Raw genomic sequence first — 22517 nt, 5'->3', positions numbered from 1 at the left:
GGCTCTGCTGATCAGTAAGTAATGTTTTATTGCTTTATAAACAGTCTCACTAGTCACTTCGACTCTGTTATAGTGTTTATTAAACTTAAGTTACTTACGTTGAACATAATGAACAATTTTATTAAACAAAAGTACAAAAACTCAAAACAAGTTGGCATTTTCGATAACAATAACTTCAATAAGCAATATTTTATATAATATTCAGATTTTTATTGATATTATGTGTATTTATTTGTGTAGTTATTATTTTACTGACCGCTCTTTAAGTACCTTGACTTAGGTTCGGGCCTAAGCTACAAAAGGTACAAGGGCACGAGGAACTTGATGGTGTTCCTCTGACTGAACCTAGACGCCGCCACCACAATGCTGTACCACTTGAAGATGTCAAATTGGAGATCTGTACTGATCTGGCAGCCAGCCTTACCATCAGGTTTGATATGACAGATGAGATCATCCTAGCTACATCACTGGCAGACACTAAGACATGGCAGTCCAGTATTCAGGAAGACATAGGTAATACATAATTATTATTTATTGGTCACATGTGCATGCACAAAGAAACTGACATCACATCTTAATTCTATATTTATAATAATAAACTATACTAATTACTAAAAAATACTAATACAATTTAAGTCTATAATTCAAGAATGATTAAATTCCAGTTTTTTGTGCTTCTCTTAATTCTATGACCTATTTCTCTTACTGTCCTACAGATTTCGGAGATGCGCACATCCAGACATTGGTAGAGCACTTCCAGTCCAATTTACGTAATGCTCAAATTAATGCTGATCAGATATCCCCAGAATGGACCATGCTTAAGACTGTTCTATACAAAAGGTATCTTTCTTTAATTTCCGGTCTGTATATTTGTAGTAAAAGCAACTACAAGCCTCTAAGAACACAAAAACATGTATAATATAATATAATATAATATAAATAACACAAATGTAACATCATGGTGATCATTAACTGATCAATGATCATAATTCATAAAGTCATAATTTCATAAACTCACAATCACAAATTCACAATCTATTTTAACAATAATATCATTAATGTGCTTTATTTTGTTTAATTCCAGACAGTTAAACAACATCCACACACTATCCTGGGGAGCCATCAACCGAATGTACGGCAGTATAGCGCCAAACTTCTTGAGGCTGATAGATCTCATTCTTACTATACCAGCTACATCTGCAGAAGTTGAGAGAGGTTTCAGTGTCTTCAAACTTCTCAAGACCGACACAAGGAATAGACTTTCCAATACCAGCTTGAACACCTTGCTGCGCATTAAGATGCTGTCCCCATCAGTGGAGGCTTTGACCCGACTCCAGCGGTAAAACATTGGTTTGGACGCAGCTAGTCGTAGGAGGGTAACAACAAAGAGCCAGACTGGTGCATCCTCTTCTGAAGATTTGAAAGACGACGAGGAGGATAACATGCTCGGTGAGGAAGAGGAGGAGGCAGCCTGTGACCAGGAGCATGAAAGTATATCGCTGCAACACCTACTGGAGGAGGATCATGACCAGACACAGTCACATCCAACACCTACTGCTCCAGATGCAGCACCTGCAGGCCCTGCTCAAGAATCGGACTCGGCTCAAGAATCAGATTCTGAATCTGTTCAAGAAATGGAATCAGATTCCGAGTGAGACTGACTGACTCACCTGAGTCTGACTATTAGTTTTAGCAAACAAAGTAGCAAACAAAGTTGATTTACTTGACACTTGACTTGAAGTGAAGAGTTGAACTTGAAGTCTTCACTCTTCGTGTAGTAGTATAGTAGACTGTAGTTACGTGTTATGTCACTTAATACCTGAGTCTGAGTGAGCCAAGTGAGCTCCTTTAGCAGCAAAATTAGCAACCTGTTGTAGGTTTTGTTGCAACATTATTTAATGTTTTTGCAATTGCAACATTGTAAATGTTTTTTGCAACATTACATTTGTTATGTTTCTTAAACTGAAAATAAAGTTAACTTGTTACAGATTTACTATACTTAACTTACTCATGTCATGTTATTTGTAAAGTAATAAAGAAAAATGTAAGGTTATTCGGTGAATTTACAAATTAAGAATCTGTAAAAAAATGGTAAAAAGTACGGACAACCAAAAATTGTGGCGGACAACCAAAAAGTCTTGCTAGGTTGTCCGGTGGACAACCTGTTTTTTTTTCTTATTTCTAACGCTGATTCTAAGCTATATAAAAGAAATTCTAAGCTGTATAAATACATTGACCTATTAAAACACATTAAGGAACATATCCACTTGTTGTTATTTTCACGATAGCTGCTTGGAAAATGAAAAGCACATAAATAAATTTAGCGTGAAAATATCCACTTTGACAGTTCTACAATATTGAGATTTTCCCTTCATTATTTAAAACACTGAACCTGATTGAGCTCTGGTTTCTGTGCTCAAGTTCGTGCCCAAGGAGTTAAATCTCTAATACCTGCTGCATAGATACGGCTCACAGGCAATATGAGATAATTGCTTTTTAGAATTTTGTCACGGTTTGGCATTTTCTCCAAACTTTAATATTATTTAAGTAGTCATATAATTCAGATGTTAACTTGAATGAGGCAATATGGTAGCCAGAATTCTGCACTCCACTTTATCAAATTGAGAAGATGTTAGCCCTTTTAGATTAATGGATATCGGAGGTCATCCAAGGGTCATTTGACTTGTCAAACAAATAAAGTACTTAAAGTTTTATATTAGCATCCCTCATATTCAAATTTGCCCTAGCATAAGACCTGACTTGACACTCATTTTTTGCATATTTTTGTGATATGTCCCACATTCACATAATACAATTTAAAATATTCAAAACATGTTATCTACAAAAGCAACAAAAATATAAAAAGAACATCAAATAGCTTCCTTTTATAGATCCAAATGACATTTAAAAAATACTTGAGGCAATGAAAACATGTTTGCTCGAAATTGCCATTTTTGCTGCAAAATGGATTTGCCCTAGAGATATTAGTCAACAAATATGCATTTTTAACAGTTACGTGAGTTCAAACCTATTGTATTGCAAGAATTGGATGATGGGCAAAGAATACAAAATGAACTTCTTAATATGTAGAATTCTATTATAACGAACAATAAATTTTTCAATACAATAATAATACTATGTACAACAAATCAAGTATGATTTGGACTACGGGTGTACGAATATCATTAAACAAAATTTAGCCGTCGGTTCAACTGCTGTTCTTGATTCAGGCCACGAGTTTGGCAAATGAAAACATACATCTCTTGCCATATCTTATGATGCCTACCAGGCTTGACTCGCTACGTACTTTATCCAAACGATGCTATTAACAGGTTGTTATTATTGGCAATTCACTCTTGTGTAAGTAGTATTTGTATAGTTGGCATGATGCAACCATAGGAAGAGAAAGGTAGATGCCTGGTAAAACAAAGGTATGATGAACCTCACAAAAATATTCTCAGTAAATTACATGATAATTGCTTTGTTCTATATATCATAACCCTTTATATTTGTTTTCTTATGTCAAGCATATCTAGGCATTAACAGCTGAAATCTAGAAGATAATGCTAACGAAACTTCGGCCAGGCACAAGTGACTTGGTGAAGGGAATGGGGCTGCCATATAGGCCTATTAAGCCACTTGCAGTTCAAACTTATGCACTATGTGGGAGAGAGCCTCGAACTGGCAGCATACATGATTGGGAATTGAACCAGTCATATAACATTCTGTGTAAGGTTACGTAATTCTTCCTTTCATGTATGCTGCCAGTTCGAGGCTCTCCCCGCATATAGTGCATAATGGCGGAACCGTGCAAGTGGCGAATAGCTGGTCGGGGCAATTTTACAGGACAGGCAAGTGTAGCCAACAATTGGGCTTATTACCCTGATCGGAACCGACTGTAACAAGGTTCTTTTGTCACAGGTCATCTGCCCTGCCTTTACCAGATGAGCTACGGGGAGCGGAATTAGATTTTTTATTCCTGCAGGGAATTGAACCCGGGACCTATCGCACCAAAAGCAAATACCTCTACCAGTGTGCCATGCTGCTTTGAGAAGTACTGCAAAATGAAAATTTCAATATCTATGCCACTCACAAAATTCATGTCTTGCCTTTACAGCATAGTTTTCATTGCCAATTCAGGATTAGTTTGTAGAATTATATAGTATTAAATATAGCCATAGAAGCGACAAGAAAAGTACAAGCAAATAATTTGAGACACCCTGTTTAAATTACAGAAAGTTCAGCAAAGAATTTCAGCATATTTTTTTATTAAATTTCTTGTATTGATTGAAATCTTCTAAAACTATCTATTTTGCTCAGTTCAACATAAACCTGCTATAATATTAATCAACCCCTTCATATCTCTGTACCACAAAAGTAAATACATTCAATTGATATCTTTCTGATCAAATAAAGAGTGCCAAAGACCGATCAAACCATGTACTATTTTATTACCGAACTGAGTTTTTATGAGAGCATTATCGTTCAAATAACTGCGCTTACAAAAATAGAATTCCATTAATTTGGATGGGAAAAACCACCTGCGCATTTGATAATTCTGACTGCATAGAATGGTGATTACTTGAGAATTGTTACACATTTATAAAAATGTCTGTGATTAGGAGAAAAAAGGAAAAAGAAAAGAAAAACAACTTATTCTAAGGGCCTCACCGACCGTGATTTTGCATTTTGGGTGTTTTCTTTTTTATCAGTATGCAATTAAAATAAATCAGCTGTTTTGGGCAAATGTGGATTGATTTTGACTTTTTGATTTTGATATTTCCTTTAGATTAAATTCAAGCTTCCTGTAATTTTTTAGGATCATTCAGACCCGTCCAGAAAAAAAAAGAAAAAAAACATTGACCACACCCGGGACTGACCAACCCTACTTGGCAAGTCTTCCCCCTCCCCTAGAACAGGCTGAGGGTTTTTTTTAGTTGCTTTGAGGTATAAATTTACAAATTGCATCAATTGAAATTTTAGAAATTCACATGAAGAACAGCGGTCTAATACCGTAACCACCCGGGTATAAGCCCACCCCCCTATTTTTCACAATATTCTGGGAACAAGGGTGCACTCGACTATAAGCCCAGTACTAAATTTTGGCCAAGTTCTTAAATCAAATAAATGCTTTTCTCTCACATTTAAGAACAAATTAAAAAAAATATCAGCTGATAATTAACATTCCACACTTAGAATGTTAAGAAATTGACATAGATGATAGAAATTACTGGTACATTGGGCATATACAAATGGGGATGATTCCCGGGGATGATTTTTCTTATTTCTAAATTCAAGTACTAGCCCCTCCCCGGGTATAAGCCCACCCCCATTTTGAAGTGAAATCTGCCATTTAGGGGGTGGGCTTACACCCGAGTGGTTACGGTATATACAAACTTAAAAGCGATCATCATCTTCATCTCATTTGTACAGTTTTACCAAATTTAAATTGAACTGAAAGATTTCATTCTTAGAAAGTTTTGCTTTTTTAAAAAGTGGAATTGGCCCAGGTACAGGCTTGAAATCCTTAGAGGGAGCACTGTACAGAGGCTAAATTGAACTTGGGTCACTGAGGGATGAGAATTAGACAAAAACAAATTAAGTAATACTCACCTAGCCTGGTACAGATCGTGACCAGCATCTGACTGACTGTGTTACTGTCATCAATCTGGTGAGAAAAGGACAAAAAGATATCCAAGATGTTAAAAAATTCAAAGACTCACTCTGTACAATAAATCAAAGTAAGGCATAAAATAAAAGATTATTTGTTTGCTGTAGCAGACAGAAAATATGATGGTCAGTCGGTTATTTGTTTTGTTGTTTACTGTCTTGCTCCCAAAACCAATAGCAAGTGACATAGTTTGTGCTGTTGAATATTTCAGAACATAATTATGAATAATCAATTAAAACTTAACTTTGTGTATTTATTTGTTTTGACCCCCATCGGATGTTGTGTCACATTTGTGCTTTTTTATAAATGAAAATTGAAATTTGAAATTCTACATGTTTTATACCATATTTACAATACTACAGTTGGGCAGAGGAAAGGATATCCCCTCCCCCTAAAATAACAGAAAAAAAGAGATTCAGCAAGTTTTTGTAGCGAGGATCTGATTACGGCCAACAAACATAATTTTCTGCCAATGGATGTAATATACATTATAGGATGTCAAGCGTCATTATTAGACTTCTTATTGCAGTGGACTCAATGAATGTTGCAGAACATAAGAAGGGTCATCCGACTGGGGGATTTGTTGCGAGCACGTTTCGACATGCCTGCTATCTTTAATGGGATTTGCTTTTTGATTGATTTACATTTAATTATTGATGAACAAAGCCATGACTGTGGTGGGTATTTTTGCAAGATTTTTATAATAATGTCACAAATTATGGTAAAATCAAAACTTGAGTTCTCAACATCATCATGACCTTTCTTCTTCATGCAGTGACACACTTCACAGATGCTAAATACAATTTGAGTGAAATGATATTATCCACTTTCGGGTTAATCAGCTCAGAAATTATGATACATGTATGGTTTAATGTCACTTAGAGGCATAATTCCACACACTTAATCACATCATTCTGACATACTCATGACACATTCTAAATTGGATTTCAAATATTAATTGAAGAGGGCACCCTATAAAGAGCTTCACCTTTACAGGGACATTTTAAAGACAATGTGAAACACAAAATGAATCTGTGAGGATTGCAATAATGCATGCAATTCCATGAAATTATTGGGGGCTCTGCAATGTTACACGAAGATATTTCATTGTTTTGCTATAGAACCAGTTGTCGCACCATAGTTCATGACCCAAAATCTAAGTGTCTTGGTTCGAATCTCCAAATCTGTCATTTCTGGTTCCTATTCTCTCGATTTACAATGTCAGCCTGCCCAAGTTTACTTCAGCATTGAATTACTTTTATTGAGTTTGATCAGCTCATAATCCGTGGGCCTTATAACACCGCTGATTAATATAAATATATTTTATTTGGAGAATTGTCTTGTGACATCTCGCCAAAAGTATTACAAATTATTAACCCTAACTGAACACAAGGGATTTTTGTGATCGGAAGGGAAAGAAGAAACAAAAAAGGAGAGAAGGTGAAGAAAGAAGTCACTTTGCACCCCCTGGATTCGAACCTCGGACCCCTCGCATGCCACGCAGAAGATCCCCAGCATGTAGCCACACAGGTGACGTTGGCCCGCCCAACGATTCCCTGGGCATATATGACTTAGGCTGATTGCGTCATCAAGTCACGTGCAATGCGTGCACGAGCAGCGATTTTCATAGTGAGATTTAGTGAGATCTAGTTCAGTAAGGGTTAATTGAAGTCCTGTATTTTGTTTACTTTCTTTGTAAACCTGCAAAATATAGACCAGGCAAATCAACTATATCACTCTTAACTTAAGTCTACTTTACAGCGTAGTGATAAAAGCCTAATGATTCCCACCAATTATGAGCTGATCAAAGTATAGATACATACACATGTAATATATTGGCAAACAAATTGATCAGGTGAATGCTTGGCGCTGTGCTGTGTTGTAGGCACTTTGGTAGATTTGTGCATCACAGCAGTTTCTATATCAAGGTTCGTATAATTTGTGTATCACGATAGGATGCCAAATTGGATTAGGATTATTCCGAAAAGAGGATTTAGAATATGGATATGGATTAGGATTAGGAAACCGTAGACTGTGATTAAATTTGACACTCAATGTTCATTTCTGGGTTGTTGTTTTTTTTTCCTCAAACACTGACGGTGAACAATGTTGAATTATTTTTCAACAGGGTGTGAACCAAGCCTCAATACCCTACCCCATTTTGAAGGAGTCACTTACTCAACAACTTGAACTAACCCATCTTGGGTCATTTTTACATAAAAACAGGTAAACTTTGCTCTTCTAGGACTTTTTTTGAGACATGTACCCATGTTTAAGGATTATCTTGGTACGCTTCCACATTTGTGTAGTTTTTGGATGATTTTGCAAACACTGGACCCCCACATGTAGGGATTTGTTGTGAAAAACAGACCAATTGGAGTGGTACATCCCTGTAAACTTCAACGTGGAAGTACCCCCACACCCCCAGGGAACTGCGTCTTTGAATATGCGAATCTTCCATCTGGTAACAATATATAGGTAAACTTTAAAAGATCAAGGTCTGCTGAAAAAAAAAAACATGATTCCGGTCCTCAGTGACGCACGACAAGCATACCCAAACGGCTGGCTGGTTAGCACACTGCCATTCATTCCTCAGTGATTGTTTTAGCAAGCTTCAATTATTACAAACCTATTTGTCATCTATCACATTTAATTACGAAGCACTCAGAATGATGCAATTCATATGAACAAAATTCACCAGAAGGAAAACTGTATTCATACGCGGTAATATTTGCATTAAGTTATTTTCACGTTTGGGAGTGAGAGAGTTAGTTACATGTAGGAAGTTGGATCTCCAACCGTGAAATTCACAAAAATAGCACCCTCACGAAAATTACGATTACACTGACTACATGTACAGTAAAACAAGAGGTGGTTCATTTTATGAATGTGAAAAAACCTAGCATAATAGCAGATTTTTGTGGCAATTTTAATATTTTAAACCTTTTACTGCCTGTCATTGACATCATTGAGAAACAAATTTACAACCATTTTATTTTACGATTCAAAATGAGTACAGAGCCCGGTACAGAGACAACAGATTTGGTGAAAATGAAATTAAACTGGGTGTGAAATTTGATTGTTTTATGGTTGCTTTATAATGTCATGAGCTATGAATACATGCATATCATGGATATCTTAGTTATGAATGTTGAAAAAAAGATCATCATTAATGCTGAAAAATTTCATGTATGACAATCATGCTTTGTTGCAGGGATTCAGTTTTAAAGCGTCTGAAAGTGCGATTTTTTTTTTTTTTTTTTTTTTTTTTAAGTTTTTTTATTTTTTATTTAGAATGTCCATGAAACTTAAAAATGTCACTGAAAATATTTTTAATTTTTTTTTTAAAACATAAAAAAAAAATTACAAAAAGATTTAAAAAAATTATAAATTCATGTTCAAAATAGGCAAATTTATAATTGATGTTCACATTACAACCTATTTATGAAGTAAAGAAGCATACAAAACAAATGCATTTTAAAATCATTCATAGATTATTATGTGAACATAATTTACAAATTTGCCTATTTTAAACAAGAATTTATAATTTTTTTAAATCTTTTTGTAATTTTTTTTTTAAAATTAAAAAAAAATTCCAGGGACATTCTAAAGTTCCAGGGACATTCTAGGACATTCTAAATCCAAAAAAAAACTAATTAAAAAAAAAAAATGACACTAGCAATAAGTCCAAAGTCCAGGGACATCTATGCAGTATACACCATTCATTACCCCAGAGCTTTTACCATGGCCATTTAAAAAAAGTACATGTATGTTGTCACAATTGCTAAGTTTTAGCTGAAAATGAAATCATAGTCATACACCAGTTTTGAAAAAAGCACACCTTGGTTTATTTAGGTGTGCGATTTGCAGCACACCTAAAAGCACACCTCGGGTTATCCAGGCGTGCGATTTACAGCACACCTGTCACATTGCAAAACTCAATGCCTGTTGTTGTCTGTTTGTTATTACGAATGTTGTTGTTGTTGTTGTTGATTTAATCTAACAATTTACTCTCAAGTTACCTGGAAAAAATGTTTGTAAACAAAAATACACTGCACATCTGTCAGTGAATTCATAATCATGAATAATATTAATCCACTCCGGTAATAGAACTTTGATAACATTTACAAATTATACACCGATGAAACATATTTCTGCCAGGATAAATCCTCACAACTTTTACCCAAATTCAAAATGACAGTTCCATACCGAAAACTAGAATTATCAGTTCGGCATATCATGTATGTAATTTTACTACTTCATTTACCAATTTGATGCAAATACATGAATTCTATTTTAACACTAGATCTTGAGGCAATCACTTTCAATTTTCACACTTGGATGATGTAGTGGGGGCCCAAAACCTTAATATGATTCTTGTTATTCTTTGCCAAATATTATAAAATATTATTAGTAACAATTGTCAGGAAAGTTTTCTGGTCATTTTATAAAAGCCAAACTAATGATCTAAAATTTCTGTATTTTTTTATGCTCCATTCATTATTTAAATTTTATTTTATAATGTAATCTTATTATGCATATATAAACACAGCCAAAAAAGAAAGTCTCCAGTAGTTCCAACCCCATTTAATCAGAGTCTGATGGGTTTATGGCAAAATAATTTATATAACAGTTTTCTATACACTTTCCTTCAAACGTTGATACCAAATTTGATATAAAAAGTTTAATCATCATGAGCATACATGTAGGAGCCGTTGTTTGGAAATTCGTGCAATTTTTAAAATGACAAATTACGAATGGCCACGCAAAATCCAATGCATGGTATCAGCTTATTATGTGGCCTGAAGCAACAGGTACAGGAATCATTGCACACTTGCCTGCGCACAATTGAAAGAGCGGGGTATTTGATTTGCTTTTTGACATGCATGGGTAAACCTTTAACCTGCCGGCCTATTCAGGCGATGTAATTCTTGGCACTCACGCTAGCTCTGCTACGTGATACAATTCCCTATGTCATTTTTAAAATTGTGCGAATTTACAAACAACGGTTTCTATCCTCACGATGATTAAACTTTTGATATCAAATTTGGTATCAACCTTTGAAGGAAAGTGTATAGAAAACTATTATATACATTATTTTGTCATAAACTCATCAGACTCTGATTAAATGGGGATGAAACTACTGGAGACTTTCTTCTTTGGCTGTGTTTACATGCTTTCTCTGGACCTTTGTACTGACAAGATATACATGCATGTAGATCCAAAAGATAGAATAAATAAAAAGTAAATGATAAAATTTGATAATTTTACTAGCTTTAGCAATGATCGCAAGTTTTAAACTCTGTATGACATTTGATGACACTAAATTGGGATGAATTTTGCAATGAACCATCCCATGTTACAAGAGTGTGTGGTGTAAACAATGGCACGTCTATTTCTGAAACCGATGACGGATAGTGCGATGGAATTTTTGCGCTTGGAGAAAAGCAAATATTTCCTGGGTACAGACATGCTTGTCAGTCAGGTGAGAACCAATAGATTTCTGTTTGGCATTGATCAATGGCTTTTGTGAACTAAATTGAAATAGAAAGTTGGTAAAATGTCCTCATGCATGCGTTTCGCACGTCTTGTATTATCGCATCTATCTTGCAGACTTTCGTCTTGCATTTTAAATAATCATGGATTTAAATTTTATTTTTGAAATGTCAAATGTCTCTCTTTTCTCCTTTCGGCAACAAAATGAAATCTTTCTCCCTCTTTCTGAGGCCATTAACATCCATTACGTAATGGAGAACTATGGAATGTTAGTTAACGAACCTCAATCAAAGCACACATCAAAATTTGGGTTAAATACTAGTATCAATTAAGTATCGATAACAACAAAATATTTTCAGAACATATTTGGTAACCCATCTTTACTTTAGAGGCCATTAACTTCTCCTTGTAATAGAGAATTATTGTAAGACTTTAATTACGTAACAAACACATAACCAAATTTGGGTTAAATGCTTTCAAATTGGTGGTATTGATCACAAAAAACATTGCAATTGAGAAATTACGAGCACAATTTGGTAACCCATCTCATAATTTTACAACATAATGCAAATTTGTGAGAATCTCTTATTACTCCTATGAAGTGTAACCGACTCCACTGATATTCACCACCAGTTCAAGAATTTAATCCGCCCGAAGGTGTTGCAGCATGCCCGTGCTATTTATCTAAGCTTCCATATACATCCTCGTTCCAATTACCCCGGAAGCGTTTTGTTTCTCATACGATATATATACATTAAGGTTTTTTTTTCTTGTTATTGATTTATATGACTGCTATAATGTATGTGCTGCAAATTTCATTGACAGGTCTTTACTATCGCTTATATTTTCAGTTGTTTTATCAAGTGTATTTGCACTATCTTCTTGTTTAAATATATAATGCACTTGTGCGATATCATCACCATCAGATGATAAATATTTATGTATAAATGCATAACTGACTTCATAGTCATTTAGTTATTGCCCAAACTCCCCACTACTAAATGCCAAAGTTAATCACCAATCATGTTTCAAAATTTAGGGGTTCATTACAATGTAACAGAATTGAGAGCATGATCATTGTTGGCATGATCGATAAACAATGCCCTTAATTCTATTAATGTACCCCGTTCATTCATTGACAACTATTCACTTAATATATTTCATCAAATTATAATAACAGAATGTAACATTCTTAAAATATCTTTTCCCACTTAAAAATTCTTTTCCATCATTTATTTATCCCAAGATTGTCACACTAATTAAGGAGCCAAGCATTAACATTGTGCACTGCACATCCAGCTCTCGACCATTCACGCACGTCATCCGTTAATGCATATGTACGAACATTAATTCATCTGCAAAGACTAGCGAATCAAAAAAAATGTTTGAACATTGTTTTTACTATATACATGTATGGTGTTGTTATTTGTTTTTAATTGTTGTGGGGTATTTGTTTGTTATGTTTTTTCGCCCTTTTGGGGAGGAGGCGCTGTTCATGCTTCCCTCAATACCCATGCAAAGTATGCTATTCTATTATTTTATTAGAGTGAAGATGATAAGTAGTACTCTTCACTGTTACAAAAAGATTCAACAAAAATAATTTACACACAAAACAGAGATACAATGCAGGCAGTGGCGTAGCGTAGCGGGCTGGGGGTTGGCACCGTCCATTATTGGGGGCACCGGACCTGAATGGGGGAGCACAAGTGGTTCCTTTCGAAATGAGATTTTCTAATTCTCAAATCGATTGGGGGGCATATCCCCCCTCCTTGTGCCCCTACATTCACTCAGTCGGACATCCGGGAACATTGTCCCCTTCGTCCCCTTTGCACAAGCGCGCGCATAGCAACCAGCACGAGAAAGGGGAACTGCACATGCGCTGCACATGCGCACACTGATTTTACAAGGCTATTTCCCCTTTGTGACGTCAGCCCGACCAAGAGAATGCGACTGTATAAATGTATCCATAGGTTTGCTTCAAAACATAAATATTCGCTGAAAATTTACGGGAGGCGATGATAACATTTTTAAATAACTTGTACGATTTTCAAAGACACTTCCAGACTTTCATTTGGAGTCCCCATGAGTATACATAGGCCCCTGCAGCTGCATTGAGTAAGTCTACTTACAGATTCTTATTCAACATATTTAAATATTTTGAACGTCTTGACTGAATGAAAGTAAGTGCAGTACTGAGTGTGTATAAGCTCATCACTTAACCGCCCATGCTACGAGAGTTGACTGAACCCACATAAACATTTGAAAAAATGTCCGTCCACTTTCATGTTCAATCAAACACCACCGTAGGCAATCCTTAACATAACCGAACACATGAATGCTCACTTTGCAAAATGACATTTTCTCATCCACTTGCATGCAAATGGCGTACAACGACCATCACGGGAGCTGATAGGAGTTGTGTCTTCTCGCCAGAGCAGTCAAACGAGGTCAATTTAGAAATGCACAAAAATACGACAAGGAATTAAATAAGAATTGGCTCTAGAGCTGACCAAAATCATTGCCCTTAATTCTATTTAATGTACCCCGTTCATTCATTGACAAATATTCACTTATTATATTTCATCAAATTATAATAACAGAATGTAACATTCTTAAAATATCTTTTCCCACTTAAAAATTCTTTTCCATCATTTATTTATCCCAAGATTGTCACACTAATTAAGGAGCCAAGCATTAACATTGTGCACTGCACAGCCAGCTCTCGACCATTCACGCATGTTATCCGTTAATGCATATGTATGAACATTAATTCATCTGAAAAGACTAGCGAATCAAAAATATGTTTGAACATTGTTTTTACTATATACATGTATGGTGTTGTTATTTGTTTTATTTGTTGTGGGGTATTTGTTTGTTATGTTTTTTCGCCCTTTTGGGGCGGAGGCGCTGTTCATGCTTCCCTCAATACCCATGCAAAGCATGTTATTCTATTATTTTATTAGAGTGAAGATGATAAGTACTAAGTAGTACTCTTCACTGTTACAAAAAGATTCAATAAAAATTATTTACACACAAAACAGAGATACAATGCAGGCAGTGGCATAGCGGGCTGGGGGTAGGGGTGGGGGTTGGCACAGTCCGTTATTGGGGGGCACCGGACCTGAATGGGGGAGCACAAGTGGTTCCTTTCTAAATGAGATTTTCTAATTCTCAAATCGATTGGGGGGCATATCCCCCTCCTCGTGCCCCTACATGCGACTGTATAAATGTATCCATAGGTTTGCTTCAAAACATAAATATTCGCTGAAAATTTACGGGAGGCGATGATAACATTTTTAAATAACTTGTACGATTTTCAAAGACACTTCCAGACTTTCATTTGGAGTCCCCATGAGTATACATAGGCCCCTGCAGCTGCATTGAGTAAGTCTACTTACAGATTCTTATTCAACATATTTAAATATTTTGAACGTCTTGACTGAATGAAAGTAAGTGCAGTACTGAGTGTGTATAAGCTCATCACTTAACCGCCCATGCTACGAGAGTTGACTGAACCCACATAAACATTTGAAAAAATGTCCGTCCACTTTCATGTTCAATCAAACACCACCGTAGGCAATCCTTAACATAACCGAACACATGAATGCTCACTTTGCAAAATGACATTTGCTCATCCACTTGCATGCAAATGGCGTGCAACGACCATCACGGGAGCTGATAGGAGTTGTGTCTTCTCGCCAGAGCAGTCAAACAAGGTCAATTTAGAAATGCACAAGAATACGACTTGAGGTGTATGATATTAACTGACAAGGAATTAAATAAGAATTGGCTCTAGAGCTGACCAAAATCATCTAGTCTAACTGGGGAAGGATCCTTTTTTTTCTGCCCATGTCACTGGACCCCGCACTGGACCCCCAACCAGAGCTTCACCTTTACTCGCTTCCACTTTAACCCTAACAGGACGGTATACTACGAAATACTACTTGATATATGCGCTGTTCGTGCATGCATCCCACGTGGTGTGATGACGCAATCACCCTAAGTGATATATAGGCACGGTTTCGCTGGCCAGCGAAGCCCAAGACCTGTGGCAAAGTGTCGCCGACCCAGTGCCTGGCATGCGAGGGGTCTCGGGTTCGAATCCCACCCAGAGCAAACAACTTCTTTCCTTCTTTTCTCTCTTTTATTCCTTCCTTCTTTCCCTTCCCGTCGCCAAAAAGCCCTTAGGCGGTTAGGGTTAGGGGACATTTTGGTTATTTTCAAGCTTGGCACAATTAATGATGCCAGCTGGTCTGCACATTGGAGATGGAAACAAGAACATATCAGAATTGTGCCCTGTTTGTCAGGACTAGACCAAAATCACTTGCAGTTGTGCCAAATCCTATTGTAAGACAACTCAACATTCGGCAATGTCAAATTCTTTACACTGAAATCATTGCCACAAGAATATTTCTCATAACTAAAGCCGGAACATCAAACTTCTTGGAAGTTACTTGTACTTACTCACTCCTAGCCTTGGAAAAAATAAAAGGGGAAATCCATTGATTGTGAAATCACTCTGAAATGTTACTGAATTGGTCCAGTAACTGCCATGAAAATTTCTCATCTATTTTATACATGTACTGGAGAATGAAACTTCTTGGATGTTACGGACTTCTAATTTAGTACTTTATTACTTGATAAAGCAGAGCCAAGAAAAATGAATGTCATTAATTTTTCCAAACCTGATCTGTATGCCAAAAACTATGCATATATATATTGTCAATTGTCATGTTTACAAATGTTCAAACTTTCACATAAATCAGCCAAATTCCATACGGTTGTAGGAAAACGAGCGATTTTGATTTTGTATAATTATTGTACATTCTCCATGGTGCTCCACAGTTTAACGGACAAGATGAGAAGAGGTTATTCTTTCATGTTACCATATTATTTCAGCTTCAGGCCAGCGCAATGGGAGAGAACATGGACCTTTTAGAGCATCATTATTTCAAATTGTATGTCAAAAGTACCGGTATATAAAACCATACATTTTTGGAAAGGAAATGACTCAAGGAATCCCATGGTGACGTCAGATTTTTTCAAAAACCTTGAGTTTTTGAAAAATCACAAAAAATCACTTTTTTACCCCAATTTTTTTGTGACAACTTTCGCGCATTTCTGAATCATTATTTCCCGCCAATTTACTAAGCTGTCTTGAGCCACGTGACTTTTTAGAGTTGAAAAGAGTGAAATAAATCAAGCAAAAATACAAGTAAATAATTAGCAAGTTGTATTTTATCAGTTTCAAGTGAAAGTATACATCTCAGTGTTGATAAATATCAAGAAATCTCAAATTCGGGCGTGGACAAATGCGTCTTCCATTACTCTGGCCTTAAACTGATAGAAAACCTTTCAAACAGTTATTAATAACTATTATTTTATCCCGGGGTACTCAAGTTTGGTTTTGGTAGGGACGTGCTGCTGAGAATTTGAAAGTGGACCCATAAATATACCAATTTTTCAAGAAATTTGGACCCATTTATATACCAAAAGTCAAAATTTTCGGCTGAATTTAACCCAAATTGTCTTAGTTTTTACTACATTTTCCCAAAATTTTGGGAAAATTTTGAAAATTTTAGCTAGATTAAGGAAAAATTGGGCTATTTTCCGAAAAAATTGAGAAAATTTTGAAAAAAGGACCCATTTATATACCAAAATAGGCTTTGAAAAAGGGGTCATTGATATACCAAAAGGCTGAAAATGCTACCCATATTTGCGGCACGTCCCCGTATGGTCATTTGTACTGAGAACCCCCCCCCCCGGGATTTTATCATTTATTTGCACAATTCAAATTTGACAGAAATCATTTACTAAGCTGTACTTAACTCACAACTGTTCCTGTCTGTAGATAATGGATGAGTTCAAACAACCTGAATCAAACTAATTAAATACTTTGAAGAATTAATGAATTTTATATCATTAATACAATGTTGAAGCATTCCCCCTTGTAGGCATAGGAAATAATAACACACTCATCTCTAGAATCAAATTATGCAATGTCAGAATTAAGAAAATATACATGTCTGTAAAATTAATCTTGGAATATGGCAACAAAAATATTCAATTTCTTTTCTATTCCATTATTTTAGAAACATGAAAATTATCACATCTCAGGAACTGTCAATCGCATTAGATTTATCACTATTTTGGGTATATGGGGGTAACATTAATGAAAAAAATGGGATTTTGCGCCACAAGAGTCTCATTGTGTTTTGTAGACAAGAAATAAACTAATTATCAAGTTCTTTAGGTTTCCTATAAACTATGAACAATTTGAATCAGTATTGACATGGGGGAGGAGGGAACAAGGGAAATCACTTTTTTAATGAAAAATTTCATATGTTGCATTTTTATTCATTCAAAAAATGTCATCATCATGTTTCCTCCCATCATCGTGTTTCCTCCTTTTCTGAAATTTCTACATTACAAAAATTCTGTTTTCCCATATTTGAGCTAAAAAATGATGGATGGTTTCTCTATTTTTTCCTGAAAAAAATGTCCACCCCCCCCAAAAAAAATTGCCAAATAAGTCCCCCTTTTTACCCAAAAAATCCCATTTGCATGCATAGCGAACAAAAAAATAGCGTTTTTTAGCCCTTTTTGGTCGAACGGTCCCAATTTTGAAAAAAGTCAAATTTTTCAAAATATGCCCCAGTCCACTTTTTCGAAAACAGCCTCCAAAAAAAAACCTGGTGTATGTGAGGGGAGGGGAGTGGTGGGTATGTGTATGTTTATATTGCAAGTGGTGCATGTGGATGTCCACAGTGTATTTTGTGTATTGAATGTGATGGGTATGATTATTTGATGTGCAGCATACATTTTTGCAAGCAATTTTTCATCTTTTTTTAACCAGGCATGTGCACACTGCAATATGATTCATGATCTCTGTGATAACATTCTTCATTCAGATATGGATGAGGGTTTTTTCATATGACACAATACGATATCAGGAAACAGCAGTGTTTGTATAATGAACATGGTTACAATGAATTTCCAAACTCATAGACAGACCAAAGGTTGAATAAAAAGTATGCTTCTATTTATAGTTATTTCATTATCTTTATAAATTGCTTCATGAAATATGAAAACCTTGAAACTAAATTGGTTTCCTTATATGAAAACAAAATTGGTTTCCTTACATATTTAATTGCACTAATTAAGACGTCAGCAGCAAAAACTATGTGGGAGTGCTTTTAATTTTAAAACTTGGTTCAAAATGAAAGTAGGCCTACACCAGTTACTTGCGGCGATTGGAAACATTACTTATATATATTTTTGAATCAAAAGAAAAACCAGCATTCTTTGACTAATACAGACTAATACACATAAACAAGAAACAGTCAATATTTCCCTCAACTTTTTTAAAATATTAAACAAAATGACAGCATTTTCTAAAGCATGACAATGTTTCAGACCAGATGATCAATGCAAAACCAAAATTTGAGAAGCAAAAAGTGCAATTCATGGACAGTATGTATACCTTTGAAGTTATTTGATCTTAAATTACACCCAAGCTCCGAGTTGCATCTCATTCTCACCATCCTCCTCACGAATCAAAAGAAACTTGACTCTCAGCCCATTTCTTTCTTCAAAAGAGGCCTCTTTTGTAGTTAGTGTTTGCTCAAAATAAATTCTAAAATGGGAAAGGAAGAACGATATCAGCTTTTTGCTCATCTTGTGGGAGCTGGTTTGGTTTAAATGCACACATTAAAGGTTCAACTTCTATTACATTTTGGCATATATATTAAGCATGGAATTTGTAAACATTTATTTCTTTATTTATTCGATATGGATGTTTGTTTGCTTGATCTGGCAATCAATTGATCAATATATTGCTTACTTATTGATTTAAAATTGATTACAGGAATGCAGTCAAATTTTAATTTTGTTATTCTTGGCCAAATATTATGAAATATTATTAATTGTCAGGAGTTTCTGGTAATTTTAACTTGATAATCAGGTAAAATTAAAGCAAACCCCAATATCTTAGTCAGTTTAACTGCACAGTGTTCTATGGAGGTTTCAATGTCTTAATTAACACATTCATTCAAAACGTCTTTGTTTTCCTACAATCACAGTGAATTTGATTACAAACCAAAGACATGCGTAAACAATACAAATATGTCCAAAGCAATCATGTTTGAATTTTTTTAAATTCATTTTAAAGGATCGCACCTTATGGCCTTGTTTGTCCAGTCATTTAGCCGATCATTTCTTTCCTTCCTTCCTTATTATTGCATTTTAATTTGGTTTATATGAACAGAATAGTCATAAATAAACTTCCTAAATATAATAGTTAATAAATATTATGACAGCGAAATTAAACCGCCAGTACTACCACTGTACCAGGCATGAACTTTTGATAATACTCGAAACATTATCCCAGCCAACTGGAACGAAATACACAGAAATATATACAGCATGCTATATTTTCACATTATCAAATCATGTAGGAGCGTCTTTCTAAAATCTTGCATTGTCTGATGAAAAAAAATATCGGTTAAAAGAAGAGGCTTGTGCACTTGTAGCATATTAGTGTTGGATTAAGTTGTGAATTCATCAGCATGTGTAGAGAAGAAATTCACAAAATCAACAAAATGAACAATGCCACAAAAAAAAAATCTGAATAATTTTTTTAATTCTCTACTCCACCAACTACTGCCCTAAGTGATCTATAACATGACTTATTTTATATTTATAGAAATGACAGGTATAAAATATGACAGATACATGTAGGCCCTATATGATTAGTCCATGGACTGGTAATATGAATATCTGATATTTCGACTGCTCAGTGCCAGAAGTGGATTTAGTGCAATAGCTGCCCTGTGAACATTTGGCAATTTACACACATTATATGGTACTCATGGCAGCTATTGCACTTACCCACTTCTGGTACTGAACAGTCGATTTGTAAACCCAGTACCAAACTCGTCACTATACAAAACCTCTCTCAAAATTCCTGAATTAAACACACTCGCAAAAAATTATGCGGTGTAACCTTATTCCTGATCCCTAATCACTCCCCTACACATCGCATCGCCAGTATTATATTTATAGGTATGACAGGTATACTCGTTGCATATCTGATAGTTGAAGCATAGCGCAGGCATATGTTTTCTGTTTACACTATAAGCTTCTGGTGGTCAACTTATAGCAACTTACTCAGTGTAATGACAGCAATAGCCTACACACAAATTCTTCAGATGTTATGACCATATATCTTGCGTTCAAGTTCTTTCTTGGAGTTTGTTTTGCATCATATTTTGTGGACTTAATTAGTGATTAATATTATAATCAAAATGAATAATTGTTGTTCAAAAATATTTAAGGATTACTGAAAAAAGCACAGGCCAATTTGTACGCCCCAGTTATTTTGTTGAATTACTGAATATTTTGTTGCTATTTCCTGTTTATATGCAATTATATCCAAGAATTCTGAAAATTACAAGAATATAAATCACTGTTGATTACTTTGTTGGTCAAAATACAAATTATTATATATCTAATATTGAACACTCAAATTCTGGATAAAATATAATCACTGACAAAAATCACTGAAATCTGAAATGAGCACTGAAATGAGTGGCACTGAACTGATCACAGTGAAAATCAGATCAGTTCAGTGTAATTAGTGGGATTCAGTATGATTATAGGTTAAAGGCTTAATGTACGATTTCCTTCAAATTTTAAATGTGTCATTATATACTCAAAATGCTGAAATAATACTAGTAATAATGATCGGGAATGGTTTCTGTCCATTTTGAGCTGAAATAACGAGGTAACGTGAAAGAAACACTGCTTGTTATTTTGGCCGTTTAACACGCAGTTCTATGGGCGGACATATTAGTCATAATTTCTTGAATTATGACTTTATGTCGAACATTGCTCTGTTTACCTACAAACACAACAAATTTGGCTGATTCCATAAAGGTGCAAGGTGGAAATAAATTGAATTGAATTGAATTGAAAAAAAGTTGTGACATGTGTAAACATTACAAATATGCCAAAAAATCAGGTTTGAAAAAAATTAACCAAATTCATATTATAAGATCGTACATTATGACTTTAATGAACGCGTATTACTTGTTGGGAGAGAAATTAGACAAAATAATGCACACGCGCTGATGTTGATGCGTCTAATGCACGAGCCCGAAGGGGGGAGTGCATTAGATGCATCAACATCAGCGCAAGTGCATTATTTTGTCTAATTTCTCGAGCAACAAGCTGTTTTTTTAACAAAATTATCACCAAAAATGTTGGAAAATAGAACCAAATATGAATGCATCAACCCGCTTGAAAAATGAATCAAGCCTACGCCCGGCGAATGTGTGCGCGAAAGCACTGCGCGTAGTATCGCGGAGTGCAATTAGACACAATCAATGCATGGTTTGGATTTTTCTAACGCTTGCTCTGATTGGTTCTCGCTATCTAAGAGTGTATGAATTCAGATTCAGTGAGTGTCCAAGGTAAATCCACTGATCACAATAAAACTCACTAATCCCATCGATCACTGAAACAACACTCAAAAAATAGGATTTTTTCAGTGATTATATTTTCTGTTCAGATTTTGATTCACAATTATAATTTTTTGCAAGCTAAATTTGTCACACTTTTATAAAACCAATTTTGAACTGCATCACTTAAATTTGCAAATTATCAGCTTCCTTACATTGACCTATTTGCAAAAGGTTTGTTATTCTGCTTGGAACACAAGAAGCGCAAAATTAAATGTGGAGGAAAAATTTGCGCTATTACAGGCTCCTCCTGATGAGTGATGACCAACAAAATCAAAGCTAATCCTCCGATATATCCAGTATCTTGTAGACAATTATTACCAGCCTTCCTATAATCCCTGTACAGTATTGCCCTGCAATAAAGGCCTACTTTCATAACCACTAGATTTAAATAGATGAGTAAAGGCTAGCTACATTAGATGGATTTTGACAACATCCTTTTTCACCTGGATTATTGAAAGCAATTATGAAATCAAATATGCATATTTTTTGGAGGAAATTTTTCAGAAAATCCAAACAAATTCTTTTTATATTCTTACAATCATGATAATATTTCGTTCACTCAATCTTGCAGAAAAATAATAGTTTTAATAGGACCCATTCAATAAAATTTTTACACCAAAAGTTATAAATCCAATACTTCATAATGCCCAAAATCAGCAGCACACAGCTATAAATTAGCTGTGGGACATCTACTATTGATCATATAAATCTAGTCCTTTACTATTCACAATACTGCTATTATTATATATATTATATGCTGTGAGTTTGAAAAATAAAATAATGCTAACTAGTATTAAATTTTGCCAAACTGCTGCTCCTGACTGATC

General features: G+C 35.1%; 1 protein-coding gene across 1 annotated transcript in view; it reads right to left on the bottom strand.

Moving 5' to 3' along the window:
* The window catches only part of LOC140142249 (talin-1-like), a 276867-nt gene that overhangs the window by 195584 nt on the left and 58766 nt on the right, over nucleotides 1-22517 (bottom strand). Inside the window, 1 exon segment of the mRNA XM_072164217.1 lies at nucleotides 5614-5668. Coding sequence (XP_072020318.1) covers nucleotides 5614-5668 — 55 coding nt within the window.

The sequence above is a fragment of the Amphiura filiformis genome, chromosome 20, assembly GCF_039555335.1.
Source record: "Amphiura filiformis chromosome 20, Afil_fr2py, whole genome shotgun sequence".
Taxonomy (NCBI): domain Eukaryota; kingdom Metazoa; phylum Echinodermata; class Ophiuroidea; order Amphilepidida; family Amphiuridae; genus Amphiura; species Amphiura filiformis.
Note: the sequence above shows the minus strand (reverse complement) of the source record. Positions and strands in the feature narration are given on the sequence as shown.